The sequence below is a fragment of the Amphiura filiformis genome, chromosome 11 (genome assembly GCF_039555335.1).
Source record: "Amphiura filiformis chromosome 11, Afil_fr2py, whole genome shotgun sequence".
In the NCBI taxonomy this organism is placed as follows: domain Eukaryota; kingdom Metazoa; phylum Echinodermata; class Ophiuroidea; order Amphilepidida; family Amphiuridae; genus Amphiura; species Amphiura filiformis.
In genome coordinates, this window is record NC_092638.1 from 56861483 (window position 1) to 56883831 (window position 22349).

The 22349-nt window shown below is 34.7% G+C and overlaps 2 protein-coding genes across 2 annotated transcripts; both read left to right on the forward strand.

The window, feature by feature from the left end:
• The first annotated feature begins 103 nt into the window (after window positions 1–103).
• On the forward strand, window positions 104–22319 carry LOC140165050 (charged multivesicular body protein 6-like). The gene is given in 9 exon segments (XM_072188467.1): window positions 104–185; window positions 5071–5225; window positions 5227–5268; window positions 5518–5587; window positions 5590–5626; window positions 10413–10587; window positions 12684–12749; window positions 13375–13507; window positions 21587–22319. Coding segments are annotated over 8 exon segments (609 nt in total). The 5' UTR covers window positions 104–185; window positions 5071–5204; the 3' UTR covers window positions 21652–22319.
• LOC140163793 (uncharacterized) lies at window positions 428–766 on the forward strand. Its single transcript, XM_072187109.1, has one exon. It carries the CDS (start codon window positions 428–430, stop codon window positions 764–766), a length of 339 nt encoding a protein of 112 aa, XP_072043210.1.
• Window positions 22320–22349: the final 30 nt, after the last annotated feature.

A 22349-nucleotide genomic window follows, 5' to 3' on the forward strand; every position in this document is an offset into this window, starting at 1 on the left:
TATCTTATTTAAAGAAATAAAGTAATATATTTGCCGGTGATCTATCCCTTAAAGCGCAGAAATAAAGGGAATTCCGTGTTGTAAAATTTGGCTACGTCATAGGTCAAGGGTCATTCGAGGGGGTTTCCCAAGAAAATAATGATTGTTTTCCGATTCAGGAATTACTTGGACGCGTCGAAGATACGGTAATATTGTATTTATTTTAATTCATAACATCAATATAGTAATCAGGAAAACTTTGAGTATGAAATATTGATAAGAGGTAGGGCTAGCTAGGACTAGAACTGATTTTCTGTGTCGTTTTACGTCCAGTCCACTCCACGCCCTGCCTGCGCCTTGTGTTGCATGTTCAATCCAATCTCAAGATGACATCACTGCTCTTCACCAAGACCTCACCAACCTTCAGGAGTGGGAGAAGAAGTGGTTAATGCAATTCAACGCTGACAAATGCGAAGTTCTCAGAATCTCCAACAAGCGAAGTAACATCTTGGGTGCAACCCCGTACTCAATCCATGGGACTGCACTCCGAACTGTTGATGAGGCAAAGTATCTGGGTGTCACTATCCACCGTAACCTCAGCTGGAAGCCGCATGTTCAGAACATCTGCAACAAAAGCAACAGCACCCTTGGCTTTCTCCGCCGCAATCTGAGGAAATGTTCCCCAAAGATCAAGGAACTGGCCTACAAGACATATGTTCGTCCCACACTGGAATATTCATCTACGGTGTGGGATCCACATCATGCAGGACCTGATTGCCCAGATTGACATGGTCCAGCGGCGTGCTGCTAGGTTTGTGACGGCCGACTACAACCAACAGAGCAGCGTAACCCAGATGCTACAAAGTCTACAATGGCAGACACTCTATGAGCGTAGGGGCCCACAGCAAAATCATCATGCTGTACAGGATAGTACATGGTCTTGCCGCCATTCCTGCTGCTCCACCATACTTGTTCCCATCTTCATCAGACCAGACTAGAGGCCACAACCAACAGTTCAAACAACAACACTGCAGAATCCTGTCTTATCAACACAGTTTCTTCCCAAGTGCCATCTGTATCTGGAATTCTCTACCAATCACTGTGGTGTCAGCTCAGTCACTGGATATTCTCCGGAACCGTCTGGGACCACTCACCCTCCGATAGTCTGCCACAGGGTCATCTTTTTACTTGCACCATGTTTTTAGTTATCTGCACATTTCGTTGAAATTTGTTCCCGTGACCAAGCACCTTTTGCACCCAAGTACGACTATACTCCACTACGGAGGGATGTACTCAATGGAAGAAGAAGAAGAGGTTCAATGTCAATGATGACTGATGACGTGATGTTGACACTGTCACTGCTAGTACTAGTAGTAGTATAGAAAAATTATCAAATTCGTGGACATCGTGGAACATACTCTTTGCATGGCTGTGCGTAGTAAGCAGTTGTACGCAGATAGCCTCGCAAATATGGACGCGTAGAGTAGCGTTGTACTAGACTCGCTGTAATGCCAGTCCTATATACGCCGTACCTATGTATATTGAGGACTGGCTTACGCCATTTTGGATGTCAATGGGAAATACACACTTAACAATTTGCGCCGGTTTGAAACTTGAAAAGAAATCGTTAAAATTTCATCAATGTATATAAAAGTGGTACCAACCATATTGTGCTTGCTAATTTAAGACTCGGTTGCAACAAAATTAAGGATCGAAAGCATTTTAGTGTCCAAAAGGCAAAATTATCGTCAAAGTTCTGCGAAATCGGCACCCTTGCGAAGGGTTCAGAATTGAATCGGAGCGAAAATATCCGATCTTTGCGATCAAAAACACATAATTACAACTTTAAACATACTATTGGCAAAAGACATTATTACCAAACAATACAGAACAGAAAATTTGACATCATTTTCTCAAAATATTGAAAAAATTTGCTCACTAGACATCGAAAAGTACGCAATCCAATTCCCGTTCAAACGCGGGGGGAAACTGAAAGTGCGATAATCGTGACTACGTTGTACGCGCCTGTAGTTAGCATGATTAGTCGCGGAGTAACAAGCGTAGTTGAATGTTCCACGATGTACACGAATTTAATATTTTTTCTATAGTGCTATACATGGATCGGATCCATGGGTTCCTACAGTCACCCATGGAAAACAGGGTACTGAAAAGTAGTACACCATGTCCATATGGGCCAAGAGATGGTTTGTTTACATGGCAATCATTCCTTCAGAATAGGCAATACAGATTCCAAACATATAAAACTTACCTCATATCAGTTTTAGTTGCCCCTAGGCCTAATAACTTTCATACCAAAATCAAGGAAAACATGGTTTTGAAATTGCAAAATATTTTAAACAAGAAAATCAGAAAGGTTATATCTGGTCATTTGCAGTAGGCCACTTCAGGTAATCAATATTGGCACTTGAATTGCATGACTCAGTGACTTTCTGCTCATTGTAAGAGTGATAGTGTTGTAAACTTGATTGCATAACATTAAGATTGCCAACTGACATCCTTTGTATTTGAGTTGTCTGTTGATGGTATTAGATGGATGTAAACATTACACAAAATGTCAACAAAACATGCTACTGCAGAACTCTATGCCTGTATGTGTGTGTCTGAGGGCCGATCAGAGGGCTGATGACACACATTCGATGGGTGTGCTAGTAGTGCTATAAACTAAAAAGGTCCTGACCTAAAGAAGGAAAAATCAACCTAAGATTAAACTCCTACCACAATGGGGAATTATCTCTTCACTCCTTTGTGTCTCAATTCAACTTAGGGGAAGTTAAGTCACTACATGTAAAGAATTGAATTTAGGGCACTTCTTAGGACACCACTTCACTTAACAAGGCAATCACTTCACTTTTAGGACAGCCACTTCACAGTGGGTTTCCTGGGTGTGAAGTGGTTCCATTATTATGTGAAGTGGGTGTCCTAAAAAGTGCCCTAAATTCAATTCTTTAGTGACCTAATTTCACCTAAGTTGAATTGAGGCACAAAGGAGTGAGTTTAATCTTAGGTTGATTTTTCCTTCTTAGGACCTTTTTAGTTAGCAGTGATGACTTGTTCCACAAGTTGTTATGACATGATGAACTGAACATGTGAACATTCAACATTAAACATACCCATAAACGTACATACATCACAGAATTAGAGAAGGAGAACCAGGACTCCCATACCGCGTCTTGGTACTCGCGTGCAGGTCGCATCAAGTGCGTCTCTCAATGTGCCCATCAATCATCCATGTATGTTGCGCTTGCATGACAAATGCCTCAAGCGCATTCCGAGGAAAACCGAATACCCTCAATTTGTGCTCCATGTCTGTATCAAGATGGCGGTCAAGTCCCGATTCTCCATCTTTAAAGTTTAATTCTGTGACATACAAACAATACATACATACTCAGTCACTTTGTTTCGTTGATTATCACTTTAGCAAAAAGTGATAATTACTGGTGATAACTTTTAAAATTATCAATTTGGTATTGTTTCGTTTCGTTTCGGTGAATATAATAAGGCGATTATACTTGTATGTAGCTACACTTGTTCCCACGGAAGAACAGCACTCTCTTGCTTGTGGTGAGCACAGCAATTCGAAGTATTGCTGCGTGGTAAGGCGAATCTATTTCGTAACTGTGAATGTATGGTTGCTTTTTGCTCCAGATGTTCAAAATGTGACATAAAGGCGTGTGAAAGTCGATTCGAGTTTATCGTCCCCCGCCAGCGTCACTTTTGGAAACCAAAAACACCAGCGTCAAATTTTCAAAATGCCAAAATAATTCATTATTTTCAAAGTATCAGTGTTTTCACCAGTTTTAGCAATTGGAAACATATATTTTTGTTTGTAAAACATATAAATTCATAACTTGGAAGCAAAACCAGGCTCTTTTCTAATTTTTCTAGTCCCTACCCATATAAAAACCTGTTTATAAATAACATGTATGTATGTGGCTTTAAATCAACACGCATTTTAGGTCAATAATGAAATCTGATGAAATAATGAAAAATGAAAAATGAAAAAGTCACCTCACCAACCCGGGAAAAAAAAGGGACGATAAACTCGGAATTGACTTTCATTGGCCTAATGTAACATTTCTGAAAATGTATACTTTTATATACTTCTCATCATTACATTCAGAGATACAGTAATGAAAAACATTATCTAAATCACATTCTTAGTCAGTGGGAGTGGTCTATTACGTAGACACATAATCTGATTGACCAATCACATGATTTTGGGCGCCGTCTATCAGGCCGTAGATGACCCCACATCATCATGAGTGTTGATAACGCGTAGCACGCTCATAGGTGCGCGTATATGTATCACGTTGTATGCATAGACACAGTGCAGAATACTCGCACACGCTAGCAGTACGCGAAAACAAAAGATGTGAAGTTTCATTCATTTTAGAAAAAAGGGGAGTTTTTATGACGGTAACTTAATTTAATGAGAATAAACGATAGGAATTTTTATTTTGACTATCCTATACCTATGATAGACAACATGCATGTTTAATATTATTATCGTAGTGGATGCCCACTACCGGTACTCAAAATATTGGACCTGCCTCTCGTCTATCACACGGTAGAGGATAGTCAAAATAAAAATTCCTATCGTTTATTCTCTAAACATTTGATATCACTTACATCATATATAGCCAATGTCTAAAAGTTATTTATCCAAAATTAGGGTCAAAGGTCATTAAAAGGGCATTTCGTGATCCACAGCCTCATCCCCCCACTTTTCTCAAAAAAAGTTGAGATTTTTATATCACTGGAATACTCTGGCTACATAATGTTTCTGTACAAAATATTTCTTGCAGATTAATTTGTTTAGCAAAGATATCGCGAAATTTGAATTTCGTTCTGGTGTACCAGAACGAAATTACAACGTATTGTCTATGGAGCAGTGTAATACACATAATCATGCATAACTCGGTAACGCAAAATCGGAATCAACTGAAATTTTGGGTATATGCTTTTTCTTGGATATGTACTGAAAAATGTCATAAAAAAAGGATGCTAGGATCACGAAATACTCCTTTAAGTGCCATTTATTATAAAAAAAATATATTTGTATTTCTCCAGATCATCACAACCAATTGCAAGCATCATCTCCATGGATAAATTCAGAAGGTAGCAGTCACTAAACTGAAGTAGTACAGAGAATTAGGCCGCATACATGTACTTTATGTCAAGAGTGATCAAGTGTACAAAGCATCATGGGTAATTTATTTGGACGGAAAAAAGGAGTCAAGGGTCACTGAGCAAGATAAGGCTGTACTGGTAAGTATATCATAAAACACAAGGTAAATTTGATAGTATGTCTATAATTAAAAGTGTACTATATGCCAAAGCCTTTTTGCCTTTTTGTTAAAATAAAAATAAAAAGACATTAAAAAAATGAATTTCTTGATTTTCAAGAGGACTATGCGCACGATTTTACTAACACGTGCGGCAGCTTTGAGACACAGGATTTATTTAAGATGCCTTATGAATAAATTACAAAAATGTCTCTTGTTTTATCTTCACCAGCAATTGAAACAACAGAGAGATAAGATGAAGCAATATCAGAAGAAGATTGAACTGAATCTGGAGAAGGAAGAGAGGTTGCCAAGAAGTTATTAAAAGATGGAAAGAAAGAGTAAGTCCTATACATTTAGGGATTCAATCATGTTTTACCGTTGTTCATCACCGATTAACAACGATGCGTCTGCGTCGTCTGCGTGGTTTACATCGCGAGGGCAGCATTAGCTGCCCGGCGAAGTAAATAAACGCAGACGCCGCTGACGCAGTTGTTAATCGGTGATGAACAACGATGAAACATGATTGAATCCTAACGAAAAACAAGCTAAAGATCGTCTAATTTACATGATTCTTTCATTCGGAATACCTGTTTGTCATTGCCACTCAACCTTACAAGAAAAACAATGATTTCTCTGTTGATATCAGCGGTAATGTTTAGCTGTTACTTTACGTGTTTACGCATAAGTTCCAGGCATGACGCGCTCACGCGTCATGCGCTCACGCGTAACGCGTGAATGTTACGCTTTGTTATCCACCACTTGAAAAGGATTTAGCCAAAGCAATAGGTAGAAGCTTTTTATCCTCTTCAGCAATAGGATTATTGATTGGTTTAAACAGTGTTTGATGAGATACTTGTCGCACCGAATTGAGATACCCATGAATACGACCTTCACACATATTTTGCACCGTAATTCAGAATACAATTTGCTGAGTTTACCGGCTCATTCGTAGTGTCCAGTCACATATATCAGGAGAAGATATTTAAATCTGTATAGAACTGAAAAGCTGTCTCAGATAAGTAACTAAAGAAGTTAAATTGGAATCCTAAAACTAATCAACTGGACTCACTTTTATTTTGAGAGGGTATCGCACCTTATCCTATGTGCATCTTTACCACCATCAAAATGGAGATTTTGGAAACAGGTGAAAGGTCATATTATTATATCAACTGTCCACCCACCTTTAAAATGATCAAAATTAAGAGCTCTTGAACATAATTTTTTAGAAGTAGCTCTATACCTCAAAAAATAGATTTGTCTGATATTTTGTGCAATGATGCATGTTAGGGTGTTGACTACTTGTGTGACTAAAAAAAAATTCAAAAATCGGCTCGTTGCCATGGAAACGGCCAAAACCCAGATTCTGTCATTTTGGGCTAAATTGGCAGTGAAATTAGTAAAAAAACATGTTATTTCAAGTGTTCGCTGCACCTAAGCCATATAATGCTGGTACATTACATTAAGTTCATGTAAAAGGACATCTATTCATCTGATGATCAGCATATTTAGAGGTCAATAAGTTATTCTTAAAGAATGCGTGCAGAGCCATTCTGTCAGGTGTATTTTCACTTTTTCATAAAATGTCATTTTAGCACCTAAAATATCATCATGAAAATCAACAACCCGGTGTTGCCAGGATTTTGTCCATTCTAGTGTGAGTAGTACAAGCTAGGTACTTTACATTTTAGTAAAAATCAGCTTGGGCAAATGTTACTTCTAAATACAGTGTTGCCAGAAAAACTGGTATTTTTGCAAATTGACATTTTGTCAAATTACGCCTTTTTGTCACAATTATGTGCATTTTGACAAATATTTTCCTTCCAGGTGAATCCAAACAACACTTTTTCGTCTTTGTAAATATCTAAACACTGAAAATTCAAAACTAGTGTTGCCAGAATTCTTGATAAAACACCCAATATTAGTATTTTACTGATAGTATGATTTGTTGTAGATGGTTTGGTTTAGGAAATGATTATTTCTAATTTCCATACATCGAATGTACATACATGTAGTATAGATTGTTATATGAATGTTTAAACACTTGAGCACAAAGTGTTGCCAGAATTCTTGATAAAACACCCAAAATCATAATGCCACGATCCAGTCCTCTCACGCTAAAGTTGACAACATCAAAATTTGGTTGACTATCATCAATAGCTTGTCCTAAAAAGCGTTTTCAAATTTTGAAAACCCCACGGTTCTAGTATTATCTAGTGCAAAGTTATAGTCAGGGTAATTATGGGTATTAATTTTGTTCTTTGTTTTCTATTGAATTTTGAGCTGGTCACTCAAGCCTTACTGGACTGGATCAATAATAATCAAAAATATTGATATCAATTTCAGCAATAATTAAAAAATATATAAATATCGTTATCAATAATAAACAAATATATTATCATCAATATCAAAAATATTAACATCAATAATATCAATAATAATCAAAAATATTAATATTAATATCAATAATAATCAAAAATATTAATATTAATATCAAAAATAATCAAAAATATAAATATCAATATCAATAATAATCAAAACTATTAATATCGATATCAATAATAATGAGAAATATTAATATCAAAATCAGTAATGATCAAATATATTAACATCAATATCAATAATAATCAAAAATATTAATATCGATATCAATAATATTAATATGAATATGAATAATAATCAAAATATAAATATCAATATCAATATTAATCAAAAATATTAATATCAATATCAATAATAATCAAAAATATTGATATCAATTTCAGTAATAATTAAAAAATATATATATATAAATATCGTTATCAATAATAATCAAAAATATTATCATCAATATCAAAAATAAACAAAAATATTAACATCAATAATATCAATAATATTCAAAAATATTAACATCAATATCAATAATTATCAAAAATATTAATATTAATATCAAAAATATAAATATCAATTTAAATAATAATCAAGAATATTAATATCAATATCAATAATAATCAACATCAATATCAATAATAATCAAAAATATTAATATCGATATCAATAATAATCAAAAATATGAATATGAATAATTATCAAAAATATTAATGTTAATATCAAAAATAATCAAAAATATAAATATCAATTTAAATAATAATCAAGAATATTAATATCAATATCAATAATAATCAAAAATATTAACATCAATATCAATAATAATCAAAAATATATATTAATATCAATATCAATAATAATCAAAAATATTAATATAAATATCAATTTTAAAATATTAAGATACCACTCCAAGATTTCTTATTCGTCATAAAAAAATGTGCGCATTTACGCCCCGACCTAAACTAATCATAGATCCATCCTTTGCGCTCATATTAGTGTACTGTTTACCAGCACCTTACCTGGGGTAGGACCGGCTGTCAACGATGACCATAGAGGGGGTGTTGGTGAGGGCCACTAATGGTTTCTACAGTAAAATAAATTATTTTCATTTCGCGCATTTTTTGTAGAATTTTAGCCGAAAATCAATTTTGCCAATACTTTTGTACATAGCTGAAATTTTCCAAATTTGCATGGGCGCCCTCACATTATGACGTCATCGCGACATTATGAGAGGAATGTATGTACCTATTGGTATCACTAGGGTAGAGGAGACCCATAGTTATACATTGATTCCAAATATAACGGCATATGACGTTTATAATTGAAAATTAGGGGGTTGCAACCCCCTTCGTAGTCCGTTTTACAAAATATGGCTCAGTAGGCCTAGTTCTAGGGTTAATGTTAATATTTTTGATGATTGTTGATATTTGACTGATGTTATTATTAATATTATTGATGATAGTAAACCAAATTGATGTTAATTCTTTTGATTATTATTTATATTGATATTAATATTTTTGATTATTATTGATAATGATGTTAATAGGCCTACATTGATATTATTATTAATATTGATGATAGTAAAAAAAATTGACGTTGGATCGTGGCACATATAAATATAGGCCTATATATGATTTTGGGTGTTTTATCAAGAATTCTGGCAACACTTACTTTGTGCTCAGGTGTTTAAACATTCATATAACAATCTATACTATGTACATTCGATGTATGAAAATGAGAAATAAGCATTTCCTAACCAAACCATCAACACAAAATCACTAAATTGCTAATATAGGGTGTTTTATCAAGAATTCTGGCAACATTAATTTTGAATTTTCAGTATTTAGATATTTACAAAGACGAAAAAGTGTTGTTTGGATTCAACTTGAAGGAAAATATTTGTCAAAATGCACAAAATTGTGACAAAAAGGCGTAATTTGACAAAATGTCAATTTGCAAAAATACCGGTTTTTCTGGCAACACTGTATTTAGAAGTAACATTTGCCCAAGCTGATTTTTACTAAAATGTAAAGTACCTAGCTTGTACTACCCACACTAGAATGGACAAAATCCTGGCAACACCGGGTTGTTGATTTTCATGATGATATTTTAGGTGCTAAAATGACATTTTATGAAAAAGTGAAAATACACCTGACAGAATGGCTCTGCACGTACCCTTAAGAATAACTTATGACTTCTAAATATGCTGGTCATCAGATGAATAGATGTCCTTTTACATGAACTTAATGTAATGTACCAGCATTATATGGCTTAGGTGCAGAGAACACTTGAAATAACATGTTTTTTTAACTAATTTCACTGCCAATTTGGCCCAAAATGACAGAATCTGGGTTTTGGCCGTTTCCATGGCAACGAGCCGATTTTTGAATTTTTTAGTCACACAAGTAGTCAACACCCTAACATGCATCATTGCACAAAATATCAGAAAAATCTATTTTTTGAGGTATAGAGCCACTTCTAAAAAATTATGTTCAAGAGCTCTTAAGAATCAACTGTCCACCCACCTTTAAAATGATCAAAATTAAGAATCAACTGTTCACCCACCTTTAAAATGATCAAAATGAAGAAACAGCTTGTCACAATGTCTTTGTCCATTATCAAAATAAAGAATCAACTACTGTCCACCCACCTTTAAAATGATCAAAATTAAGAATCAACTCTCCACCCACCTTTAAAATGATCAAAATTAAGAATCAGCTTGTCACAACGTCTTTTTGTCCATCCAATTGATATTTACAGGAGAGCATTGTCACTGCTAAAGAAGAAGAGATACCAGGAGCAGCTTTTACAGAAGACAGATACACAGCTAGAGAATCTTGAGCACATGGTACAAGAGATTGAATTTGCACAAGTAGAGGCACAGGTTGTTGCGGGATTGAAAACTGGTAATGAGTGTCTCAATAAAATGCACCAGGTAAGTGATTTTATTTTGGGGGCTACTTTTGAAAAAAAATGCCTTTGTACTTTAACTTTAGAGAACTACTTTCAGGATATTGAGAGCTATTAAAATGGCTATAATTCCCAATTATTGAAATAGTTTCCTTTTTTTTTATGACATGGCATAATTGGGCATCAACAGCAAAGACAAAAAAATCATTTTGAAGCTGCTAACGAGGAAGCACCCAGAAAGCGTTTAACCTCCCTGCTGAAGCTGGCCCTTGATCTAGTGGCTGGAATTTGGGCAAAAAGAGAATTCCATAATTGGGCTGTAGATGGTAGAAATGATCTTTCATGGCTGACAAGCAGAGGTTGATTAAATGTAAGCCCAGAATACATTGCAGCCACTGACAGCATGTTTGAGAAACACATGGTTATTTTCAGAAAACATCTTGCTGGGCTCCTGCTGTGCATGGTCAAGGTTGTTATACAACAAGATATGATATGGGTCTGCATGCATGCATGTGCAAGAAAACTTTGCTGGTTCCACCTCCTTTTCCCAAGCATTTAAAATATCTAAAATTGTTTTAAAAACACACGACTTTTTAACTTTCTTGGTAGCAATGTATCAACAAACATTACCCACCCAATTATCAATTCAAAACATAAAAGTCGCGATGAATATTCCATCAAAACTACTGGTTCTTATTTTGCACATAAATTTGAATGTGAAATGGTGTTGAAATGGCTCCTTTATTACATTGCACCTAATATCATACTGCATGCTGGGATTACATTGAATCAACCTCTGGCTGACAAGGTTTGATCTTGGGACTTTCACTGCTAGGTCATGAGATCTCACAGACCGTCGCAACCTAGGGTCATGAACATGGATGTCTGGCATGAGCTGGCATATAACAACCAGGGGCTACTCTCTATTAAGAATAGCCCCATAATTTAATTTTGAGGACCTTTTTGACATTTTCATGGGAAAATTGCCCTTTGCCCATGTCTACTTTAAAACCCTGGATCAGAGTTGAAGGACTTAACTTTTTCTATATTATAGTGGAGCAACTTTGGGCTGTAATTTTTGAGAAAAATGTCATCATCGGTATTGCTGAAAACTTTTGCATGTAAACATTAGTACACTTTTCATATCAAAAAGTAAAACTTTTGGTCAAAATTGCTGGAAAATACATTTTCCGTCAAAACCTTATCACGACTGTGTAATTAGACTTTTTTGCTCACATATTTTTCTTGGCCATTTTATCTGCTTTTTCTACAGTAAATATTGAGCTCATACATTGTTTAGTTTTACAATTATCTATTTTAATAGTTGCCATTTTGGTAAAAATCATAAAAAATGCATTATCAAAAAGAGCCGTAAAACAATGTTCAATTCTATCCCTCACATTTGGATTCTAGAGAGTTTCAGCTTCTGAGAGAGAATATTTACTTCAGAACTTTAAATCTAGCCGTTTTTGATAAACCTTAGGCCTAAAAAATGGGTTTGTTTTGCCCCTTTCGACTGACCCAAAAATCTGACAAAATAGGGTCGCATGTTTTTCCATATTTGAATTTTTATACATTTGGTATGAAATTGTCAAAATGTTTTGCCTGTTTGTAATCCTGACTGACAATTCTAATATGTGACACGATCAAGGGAAATGAGTCGGATGTCGCTAATATTGATTTTGAGATATTGGCAAAGAAAGTGTTAAAATTCTTTTGTTTTATATTATTTTCAGGGAGTGATAAATTGACATAACTTTGCAAAGAAAAGTCGTATCAACATGGGGTTTACTGTTTCTGAAAGCTCTAAATGTACTCTTTATTAACATATATGTAAAACTCATTTTCAACCAGGGTCGACATGTGACTCATTCCCCTTGATAATGTCACATACATGTATCCCATATGTATTCAAAAACAAACCTGGCATATCTTATAAATCATTGTTTACCATCATATTTTGTGATGAACTTGCATTTTTTAACATTGTTTAGTGGTAAAAAAATTTTTACCGACTGACTCTTGACTTTGGAGTTTTAAGGGCAATACAAACTTTTTTAGGCCTTATTGTAGGATGGTATTGATTTAATATACTTACTCTTATTTTGTATTTTGTCATAGATGCTGTCATTAGAGGATGTAGAGACGATAATGGATGAAACCAAGGAAGGAATTGAATACCAAAGGGTAAGAAATAGAATTGATGTGAATTTATTTCCACATGCATGACTGACTGCCTTCATGTGTGTCAGCTTGTGTAACTTTTGCAGGTAGTTTCAGTGTTTTGACTTATACACTCATGATGAGAACGGAACAGTAATTTTCTGATTTACAGCGCCATCCATTAGATTTATTTCTAGCTAAATGGCACTTTACAAATGCTTCAATTTTGTTTTTATTTCTATTTCTATTGCTAAAAAAAACAAAAACAAAATGATAGAGAAACAAAACCACAAGAGATTAGAAGTAGAAAGATTAAAACATTCAACTACACTCACCAGGTTATTTTCCCAAATTCAGAACCAGCTGGTTTCTTCTTCAGTAGGTATAATTGAAGACCAAATTAAAAAGACTAGTTTGCATCTGACGTCCTGTCAACCAGACCAAAAATGCCGTACTGCGCAGGTCAGCAACCAATCACGCCGCGCAGTTGCCCTGATGTCAGGCGCAAACTAGTCTTTTTAATTTGGTCTTCAATTATAATGGTGTGTGAGATGCTGAGATCAGTGTTTCTAGAAGATCTACTAAAGTTGCCAGTTGGTTTCACTGATTTCAGTAAACTGTTATAAAGAGATTTTTTGTCCTTCTGTAGGAGATTGATGAGATGTTATCAGGTGGTCTTACAGACGAAGATGAAGAAGCTGTTCTTGCAGAACTTGAAGCCCTCACCAAAGGAGACGTTGTACAACTACCGTCAGTGCCTGATAACGAGCTGCCAGAAATTGGTAAGATTGGACAGATCACTGATGCAATTAAGCAAAATGAGGCCAAGTAAAAACTAAATTTTAAAGGTTTTTAACACAAGTCTCTACATACATAAATAATATAAGGAGTGAACAAAATTCACTAACCACCCAGGATTTGAACCTGGGACCTTCGCATTACTGAACCGATGCTCTACCAACTGAACTAATGAGTCAGATGAAAACAAGCAGTGATGTTAAAGGTCCATTCAGTGATTTGTTCATCCGGACGATTGTCAAAATCATCAAAATTTGCTAATATAGCCTGTATAGTGGTTCAGCCAAAAGCCTTGTATTTAAGACAAAATAAAACATTTTACATGAATCTGATTTATATACTGACAGTATATAAATTAGCTACATGTCTTTGAATGGGACTTCAACTTCGTCAACACTGTTGCTTTCTTTGTTTTTTGCCACATTTTTCATTTCAAAAATACCAAATGACAATTTGAATGACTTCTCCTTAAGAAACTTGTCATCTTCAGTCGACATCTGCATGGAGAGAATTCAAGGTTTTCATAGCATTCTACCTGTCAGAGACTATGATTGTAATAGATTGATATCCTAGACTTTGAGTGCTTTGGATCTGGAAAGCTAAGACTGCCCCAAACCTTTCACATTAAAAACTAATTAATTATGTTATCCTCAATTCACGGTATGACACTTAACGCACGATAATTTCCCGTACCATACCTCCGCTTCACATAATAACTAATAAAATCAGGTTTGAAAATATCAATTAAATTCATTCAAAAAGAATGTACATGGCTTTAAAATGAATTGGGCAGAAAGCAAAGCATGTGACAAATTGGTGCAGCGCCAAAGTAAGAAATTAATCATGTAATGGCAACTAAGTAGATGTGTTAGTTTAATGGGGCTGGGAAGGCAAGTATGATCATTAATTTGCCCACTTTAAAGGCATCATATAACTTGACATTGCTAGTTGAGCTTATCAAAAGTAATTTTGATCATTATCACTATTCCACGGTTTTCTGGTCCCCGCTGACATAAAATCTTTTGACAGCAAATTACCTTGGTTCAAATATGGAAAACATGTTTGACATGTTGGGGTGTGTTGACAAAATGACAGACCAACAGAGTATATTAAAGATCATAATGGTATTATGATCAAATTAATGCTCTGCATACTGTCCATTGACTTCAACATGAGAAGTCATAGTTTTGAGACGTTTTATCAAAAAAAATCAAGAACCCCTGGACCAATAATAGGCTGTACTATGATCAGCTTGTTATAGGTGGGACTCATGCAGTCGTGGATTGATATATTCCAAATATGGTCATGGAAATTCAAAATTCTGAAATTTTGGAATTTTGATAAAAACATTTGGAACTTGTCGTCTGCAGTTGACACCTACTCCCCATTCCAGAAAAATACAGCACTAATTTTTTGGGATTAAAAAAATATTATCAAGTTCTGCAAAATGAAACATAGCTCAATCCTAATCCTTTAGTTAGTCCTAACTGGCAATAAAAGAAAAAAATCACTATTTTACTCATTTCTAGAAAAAAGAGGCAAAAACATCCATTTTCTGCATATTTTCTGACAATCGGGTCACAAAAATCACAGACTTGGAACAAGTCTAAGCATTCAAAATCTTGAGTATCTGCCAAAATTTTTCTCTAATTTTCACTTTTTTTTGTGTTGCTTTATTAAATGGTTGGTTGTAAGATTGAAATATGTCTTTTCCAAAAATTAGAATACATAAACTAAAATTAGTCTTAGTACAAGTCTTTGGGCTTGATTGTCACAGCATATGAAAAACACCCTAAAACGCATGTTTTTGGCCCTTATTTCCAAACATTGGCCAAATATTAAAATTTGACTTTTATTGCTAGTTAGGACTAACTAAAGGATTAGGATTTAGCTATGTTTCATTTGACGAAATAGGATAATATTTTTTAATCCCAAAAAATTAGTTCTGTATTTTTCTGGAATAGGGAGTAGCTGCGTGGAGAGGGTTAACCAACTTATAACCAATTTTTCTTGGTAGTTGACTCTTTTCAGTGAAAGATGATGTTGATATAGCAGTAATACAGGAAGATGGTCACTCCAAATAATACTAATAGCTACCTTCCCACATTTTCCTGATTGTGGCTATCAATGGAAATGATTTTTCTCACTAATAATGCCATGAACTGTTAGATCTGAAAAAGGTTTTGTTTGGATTTAAAACCAATTTTTCTTGGTAGTTGACTCTTTTCAGTGAAAGATGATGTTGATATAGCAGTAATACAGGAAGATGGTCACTCCAAATAATAGCTACCTTCCCACATTTTCCTGATTGTGGCTATCAATGGAAATGATTTTCTCACTAATAATGCCATGAACTGTTAGATCTGAAAAAGGTTTTGTTTGGATTTAAAACCAATTTTTCTTGGTAGTTGACTCTTTTCAGTGAAAGATGATGTTGATATAGCAGTAATACAGGAAGATGGTCACTCCAAATAATAGCTACCTTCCCACATTTTCCTGATTGTGGCTATCAATGGAAATGATTTTTCTCACTAATAATGCCATGAACTGTTAGATCTGAAAAAGGTTTTGTTTGGATTTAAGAAGCCAATTATATTGTAGCTTCAATCTGTGAACCTCACTGACTTAGTGAGCAGGCAACGCAAGCCCAGCCTGAAGAGCGACGCAACCTCTCTGGATAGTATACTAAAGCAACAGAGCCCAAAAGTAGGGCTACAATTATTTGTGCTTAATAATTGAATACCTGAGTGGAAGAAGGGCCCAACTCCATCAAAACTGTTTTTGAGATATTAAGAAAAAACTTAATATTTGGAAAAGTTTTATAGACAGAACGTTTTCATCTTCAGGGGATCTTTAATACATGAACATTCAATAGTACATACATTCGTAATTATATTTGATGTTTCCATGGCAGCGGTACAGGTCTTAATACGAGTTGGAGTTGGGCCCTTCTTCCACTAATATACTGCAAGTGCCAATTCTGTGTTATAAATAGCTACAGAAATTACGCAATCACCATTAATTGCACAAGTAGAACTCATGTAATATGTTAGCAAGAAAATTTATTGTAGCGAAAAGCAGATTTCATGGGTGAACAAAATTCCTCTTTAACCCTATATTTGTGGAAGAAGGGCCCAACTCCATGGAGTTGGGCCTTTCTTCCATGAAAACCATGAGTAAGTGTACGTGAAAGACTATTTAGAGAGTGGATTTTGGCCCATCTTTCACACACAAGGAAGATCAGTCTGCTGGCAATAAAATGCTGGGTCTAACTCATTTTTGTAAAAAATTGGAGTTGGGCCCTTCTTCCACTCAGGTATTCAATTTGATCACAAGCCATATGTTTCATCTGCTGAAGAAATCACTGAATGGGATAATTTGTTGGCAAAATACTTGGAAAGGTCAAATTTATTTAGATTAATGAAGATTTGAATTTTTTGGTCGTTTCAATTTGTTGTATCACAAGCATAGCTAGTACGCATCTACTGGCCCCACAATACAGACACATATAGGTTCACACATCATCGAGTACACTCTCATGCAGGGGTGTCATATGTGAAACCACTGGCAAATACAATATTACATGTGAAACCACCTGAAAACACAGAGCCATATAATTTGATAATTTAATTGACATTTATTAAAGGCATTAGCTACATGTATCAGTGGATTTTCAAATTGGAAAATCTACAAAATCATAAAATCACTGATAATTGCAGAGATGCCATAACGTTTTCAGATTTTTCCGGAAATCCAAATTTAAAAAATTTGAAAAATGTGAAAAAAAAGTGTTTTCTGAACTGCTGTTTTCATCTTTTTGTGTTTTAATTTTCATTATGAAAAAAAAAAAATAATAACTTATTGACCACTTTTAAGATATATTTCATGAAAAAAAAACACTTGCAGGTATTCCTACAGTGGAAACTTGTTATCACAAAATTGGTTAATACAAAATTCCCGATTATACAAAATGTTTTTTGAGTCCCAAGCTTTAAAACCTGTACCAGGGATGTAAGTAGTTGTTGGAAAAAAAGCCCTGAAACTGTGCGAGCAAAGCGAGTAAGCCAAATGCTTAATCGGAGTATTATCTTTTTAGTGAACACTAGGGATCAGGGAATATGCTATGAGAGTATCACCCCCTATTTGTTTTTGTTTGTTCTTTTTATGATGAAATATCATAATTCACTTCCGGAAATGTAAAAAAAAAAGTTTACTTTTTTTCCTGGGAAAAATCCGGATTCCGGAAAAAAAACAGAAATCCATAAAATCCGGAAAACTTACATCCCTGCTGTACAATGTTCATTATAATTAGCTGATAACTCAAAATCCTGTTTACACAAACTAAAACCCAAAGCCCTGACAATTGTGTGTTAACGAGGTTCCACTGTCGTACTAGCAGTACCTTTAATAAAGATGTATGGAAACTATCCAGGGAAAACCAGGAAGGAATTTATTTAGCAATGTTGTTATCCTTGTGGATCAGGAAATTGCCTTAACACTCTCCATGCGGGTGTTGACTGCAGACGACAAGTGTCAATTTTTTGTTTATTTTTAAAATATTTCGGAATTTTACATTTTCATGACCGTATGTGGAAACAGCATGAAAAATGCACTAAAATGAGTACAAACAAGCCTAGTATTGGCTCAGGGGCTCGAGAGATAGTTCTTGATATTTTGAGAAAATATTTCAAAACTTCTTATGTTGACGTCTATGGCTAGCACACAGTCTTTGGGAGCTGACAGCGTACCGGTAAAAGGGAGCTATACGAACAGATAAAATGGGGTCTTTTGGAGCAGAAATATGAGGAATGGGCAATTCATGAGTCTTTAAGAGCTGAAATTATCGAAATCAAGGGTCTTTCGTGCTCTGTTAAGGTCAAATTCAGGGGCCTTGCGGAGATGTGCAGTCCAAAATCAGAGGTCTTTCCAGGGTAGCATACCCGTGTAGTCATTCGTGTGGAGTGCCCTCTCCCCTGGGCCTTTCTACCAGCCAATTAGTTGACCAGAAAATGTCTTCAAACACTAACTGTCACCACCATGCTTACAACTAGCAGTTTTTACTTGACATTTTCCAGGTTTTACCTGGCTCATAATTAAGTCTGCTTCAAATTTCCTTGAAGTTGACTTCAATTTACTGATCATATAAACTCCCACCAGCGTAAAAACGCCCACCAACTCCAATTACTTGACTTTAATTTACTGATTATATAATTTCCCACTAACTCAAATTAATTTATATTAATCCTCTGTGATAATTGGATTTGAGGTCAAAAAATTGTATTTTATGATGTTTCCTAAGCAGTCAAGTTAGCTCAATCGATAATGCATTCGACTATGGTGCGAGAAGTTGGGGGTCCGAACCCTGGCAGTGGTTAGTAGGTGAAATTCCCCCGGACAAGGAACTTAGTGCTAATTGTCTCATTGTAACCCATGCAAAACTCAGGGAGCTGATCATGGTTGCGAAGGTCAATTGTGAAATATCTAGGGTGTGTGCTTCTTAGCTGCTCCTATATGCTGTTGTTAAATGGTTTATGGAATGATATGAGGCCATAGTGGTCAGCTACAACCTGTAAAGTATGCTGAGGCTTGGGGATCAGCGTCTAGGCATTGTGCCTGTGCGTAGCCCACTATAAATCACTACACTTTTTTTAAAATTATATATTTTAGTGTAAACGGGTCTTAGAGAAACAAAACAAAACAAGACTTCATAAAGAATGAATATAAACCAAAACGAGTTGACACAAGATAATAACAGGCAAAATTAAAAGAAACAAAGAAATAAATTAAACATAAAACCAAAACAATTAGCTGAAACAAAAACAACTTGATAAATGCAGAACTAGTTCATGACGCTTAGAAAATTAATTGCAGGCACTCATCCCTGGGCAAAATAGAAACAAAGAAATAAATTAAATATAAAATCAAAACAAGCTGACAACGAAGCAAATTGATAAATTCAGAACTGGTTCATGTCACTTCCCAATAAAACTGGGATTAATATCAGCCATTGGTTTAGCAAACTAATTGCAGGCACTCATCCATGTATTAGGCAAAATAGAAACAAAAAAATTAACTAAATATAAAATCAAAACAAGCTGACAACAAAACAAAGCAAACTAAAAGCAAACTAATTGCAGGCACTCATCCTTGTATTTGGCAAAAAACAAACAAATACATCAAGCCAAACAAGCTGAAAACAAAACAAATTGGTAACTTCAAAACTGGTTCATGTCGCTTCCCAATAAAACTGGGATTAATATCAGCCAGCGGTTTAGAAAACTAATTGCAGGCACTCATCCTTGTATTTAGCAAAATAGAAAAACAAAAAAAATTAAAACAAGCAACAAAACAAATTGGTAAATTCAGAACTGGTTCACGTCGCTTCTCAATAAAACTGGGATTAATATCAGCCATCGGTTTAGAAAACTAATCGCAGGCACTCATCCATGTATTTTAAAGCAAAATAGAAAAAAAAAAAAAAAAATTAAATATAAAAGCAAAACAACCTGACAACAAATGAAAGCAACTTGATAAATTCAGAACTGGTTCACGTCGCTTTCCAATAAAACTGGGATTAATATCAGCCATCGGTTTAGCAAACTAATTGCAGGCACTCATCCTTGTCCTTGTGTTAATGCATTAGTCTAGACGCACATACGGTATATGATTACACATTTTATGTTAATTATAATTAAAAGCTTTCCACGGCTTAGTTGACACGTACATTAATGTTGGCAAGTAATTGTAACCAGGAAGTAGAGGGCGATAGACTGATCTGTAGTCTTAATTTGTGCTGATTAATTGATCATTATTTTATTATTGTGTTTGTTTGTAACATTTAAACATAACATAACGCAACAATAACATGGCGCTAATTTAATCAAAAATGTTGGCCACTGACAAAATTATTAATGCAAATGATCTAAATTTTTACAACTTTTCCCAACATTTTTGACAAATTTCGAAACTTTTGGTTACACTTAAGGCACAATATATGGCTTTCGTTGTTTTGTTTTTGTTTTTTTTGGGGGGAAGGATTGGGAAAACTTTGAAAAAATTACCCATCCATATACTAAAATTGGTCTAGATCTAATAAAAGGGGTCATTGATATACCAAATTTGCAATTTATCTAGATCTGAAAGCCTGAAAAAGCTACCTTCTACTATGCTGCAACATGGCGCATCACCTCATTACAGCAAATGACACTTTTTGAAACTATCGATCCATGTTTACACCATGTACATGTAGAAATCAGTACAGAAAATTGAAATGGGAAAAATGCATTGTGGGAAGATATCTTCTATACCCCGTACTACAATGTGTACTTGACCAGAGAAGATGAGAAGACCCAATAAATTCTCTTTCCCCAATATTAAGGGATGGGGTATGAGCGTTTGGACAGTATTTATTGTGGGACATTAGAGCACATCAGACATATCGAATTGCATTCTGAATACGAAGAATGTCCTTCTGATATCAAATAATTTTCATTTTTGAAATTAGCGATTTAATACATATTTTATGTCAAATGATTAAAAATTGATGTTTTTGATATTTAACAGTCCTCAAAGTAAAATTTATAAATCTAATGATATGATTTTGAAGATATACGTTTTTTTCCCAAAAAGATCTAAATTTTGTTGGTGTTTTTGGGAAAAAATCAATATCTTCAATACGAATCATCGGCTTTTCATCCCAGCTACATACACTTTAATGTAGCTAAACACTGTCATCAGTGATCCCAACAAAAGCATAAACATGAAATTTCTAGAAAAACAGAAAACTGAAGGATAATGCTATCGATAAAACAATTTCATTTTGCACTTTTTTCAAATGAAAATTGCCAAGGAAGCAAAACAGCATTGCTGAAAAATGTGCTCCATATTGAAGTGTCCTACTTCTTTAACATTTACTAAAATGTTCAGTATTTATGTCTTATCACTAATTTTTGATGATTTTTCAGATTTTCTCTTTTACCAATTTACAGATAGTGTATTGCAAGGAATTGATTATTGTGATAAAGATAATCACATTTATTTTGATGGGTTTTTTTTTATTGCAGAAAAACAAAAGGAAAGAAAACGGAAAGAAGAGAGTGGAGAGCGAGAAATGGTTGCTGCCACATAGGATATGCTCACTTTGGATGTCATCTGCTATGGAACCAATTTATATTGGCAAACTTTTGTCTATGAAAGATGACAAATGTACTCAAGTGCAAAAAAATACTTACAGAACTTGACAATGCCAAGGAATACATGAATTACTTTGAAGCTGAATTTGTAGATATGATGATATTTGACGTCATATCAAACAGTTGGCAGTTGGCATTGTTCCTTGCACAACAGTACATGTATGTGTACACATCCTATTTTAGTGCAAAGAACTTTTAAATCTCACACAAATCGAAGCAGATGCCTATTGAACACTGAAGTGTCATATGCTATTCTCCCGAACATATCGATAGACCAGTCCTTGTGGATAAATACTGCTCTCATCTCATCTATACTTGTTTGTTTTGGCAGGAAAGTGATCAGGCTCAGTTGTTTTAGGCGGCAAAGACAAGTCCCAGTGGGAATCATTTTGGTCCTGTGTTACTCTGCATGGTAATTGCACACAAAGTGTGAAAAGATTTTTAATTGTACACTATTTTATCCCAAAATTTAAGATGAAATTTTGTGTTTACCAAGCAAATTTTCAATTTTACATTATTTTTGCCCAAAATAAAGGTACAATTTTGTGTTTATCAGACCAATTTTATACTGTGGGAGGTGGGTTAAGGAGTTGAAATTGGTTTTAAAGGGTTGAAATTTTCTAATGGGGGGGTG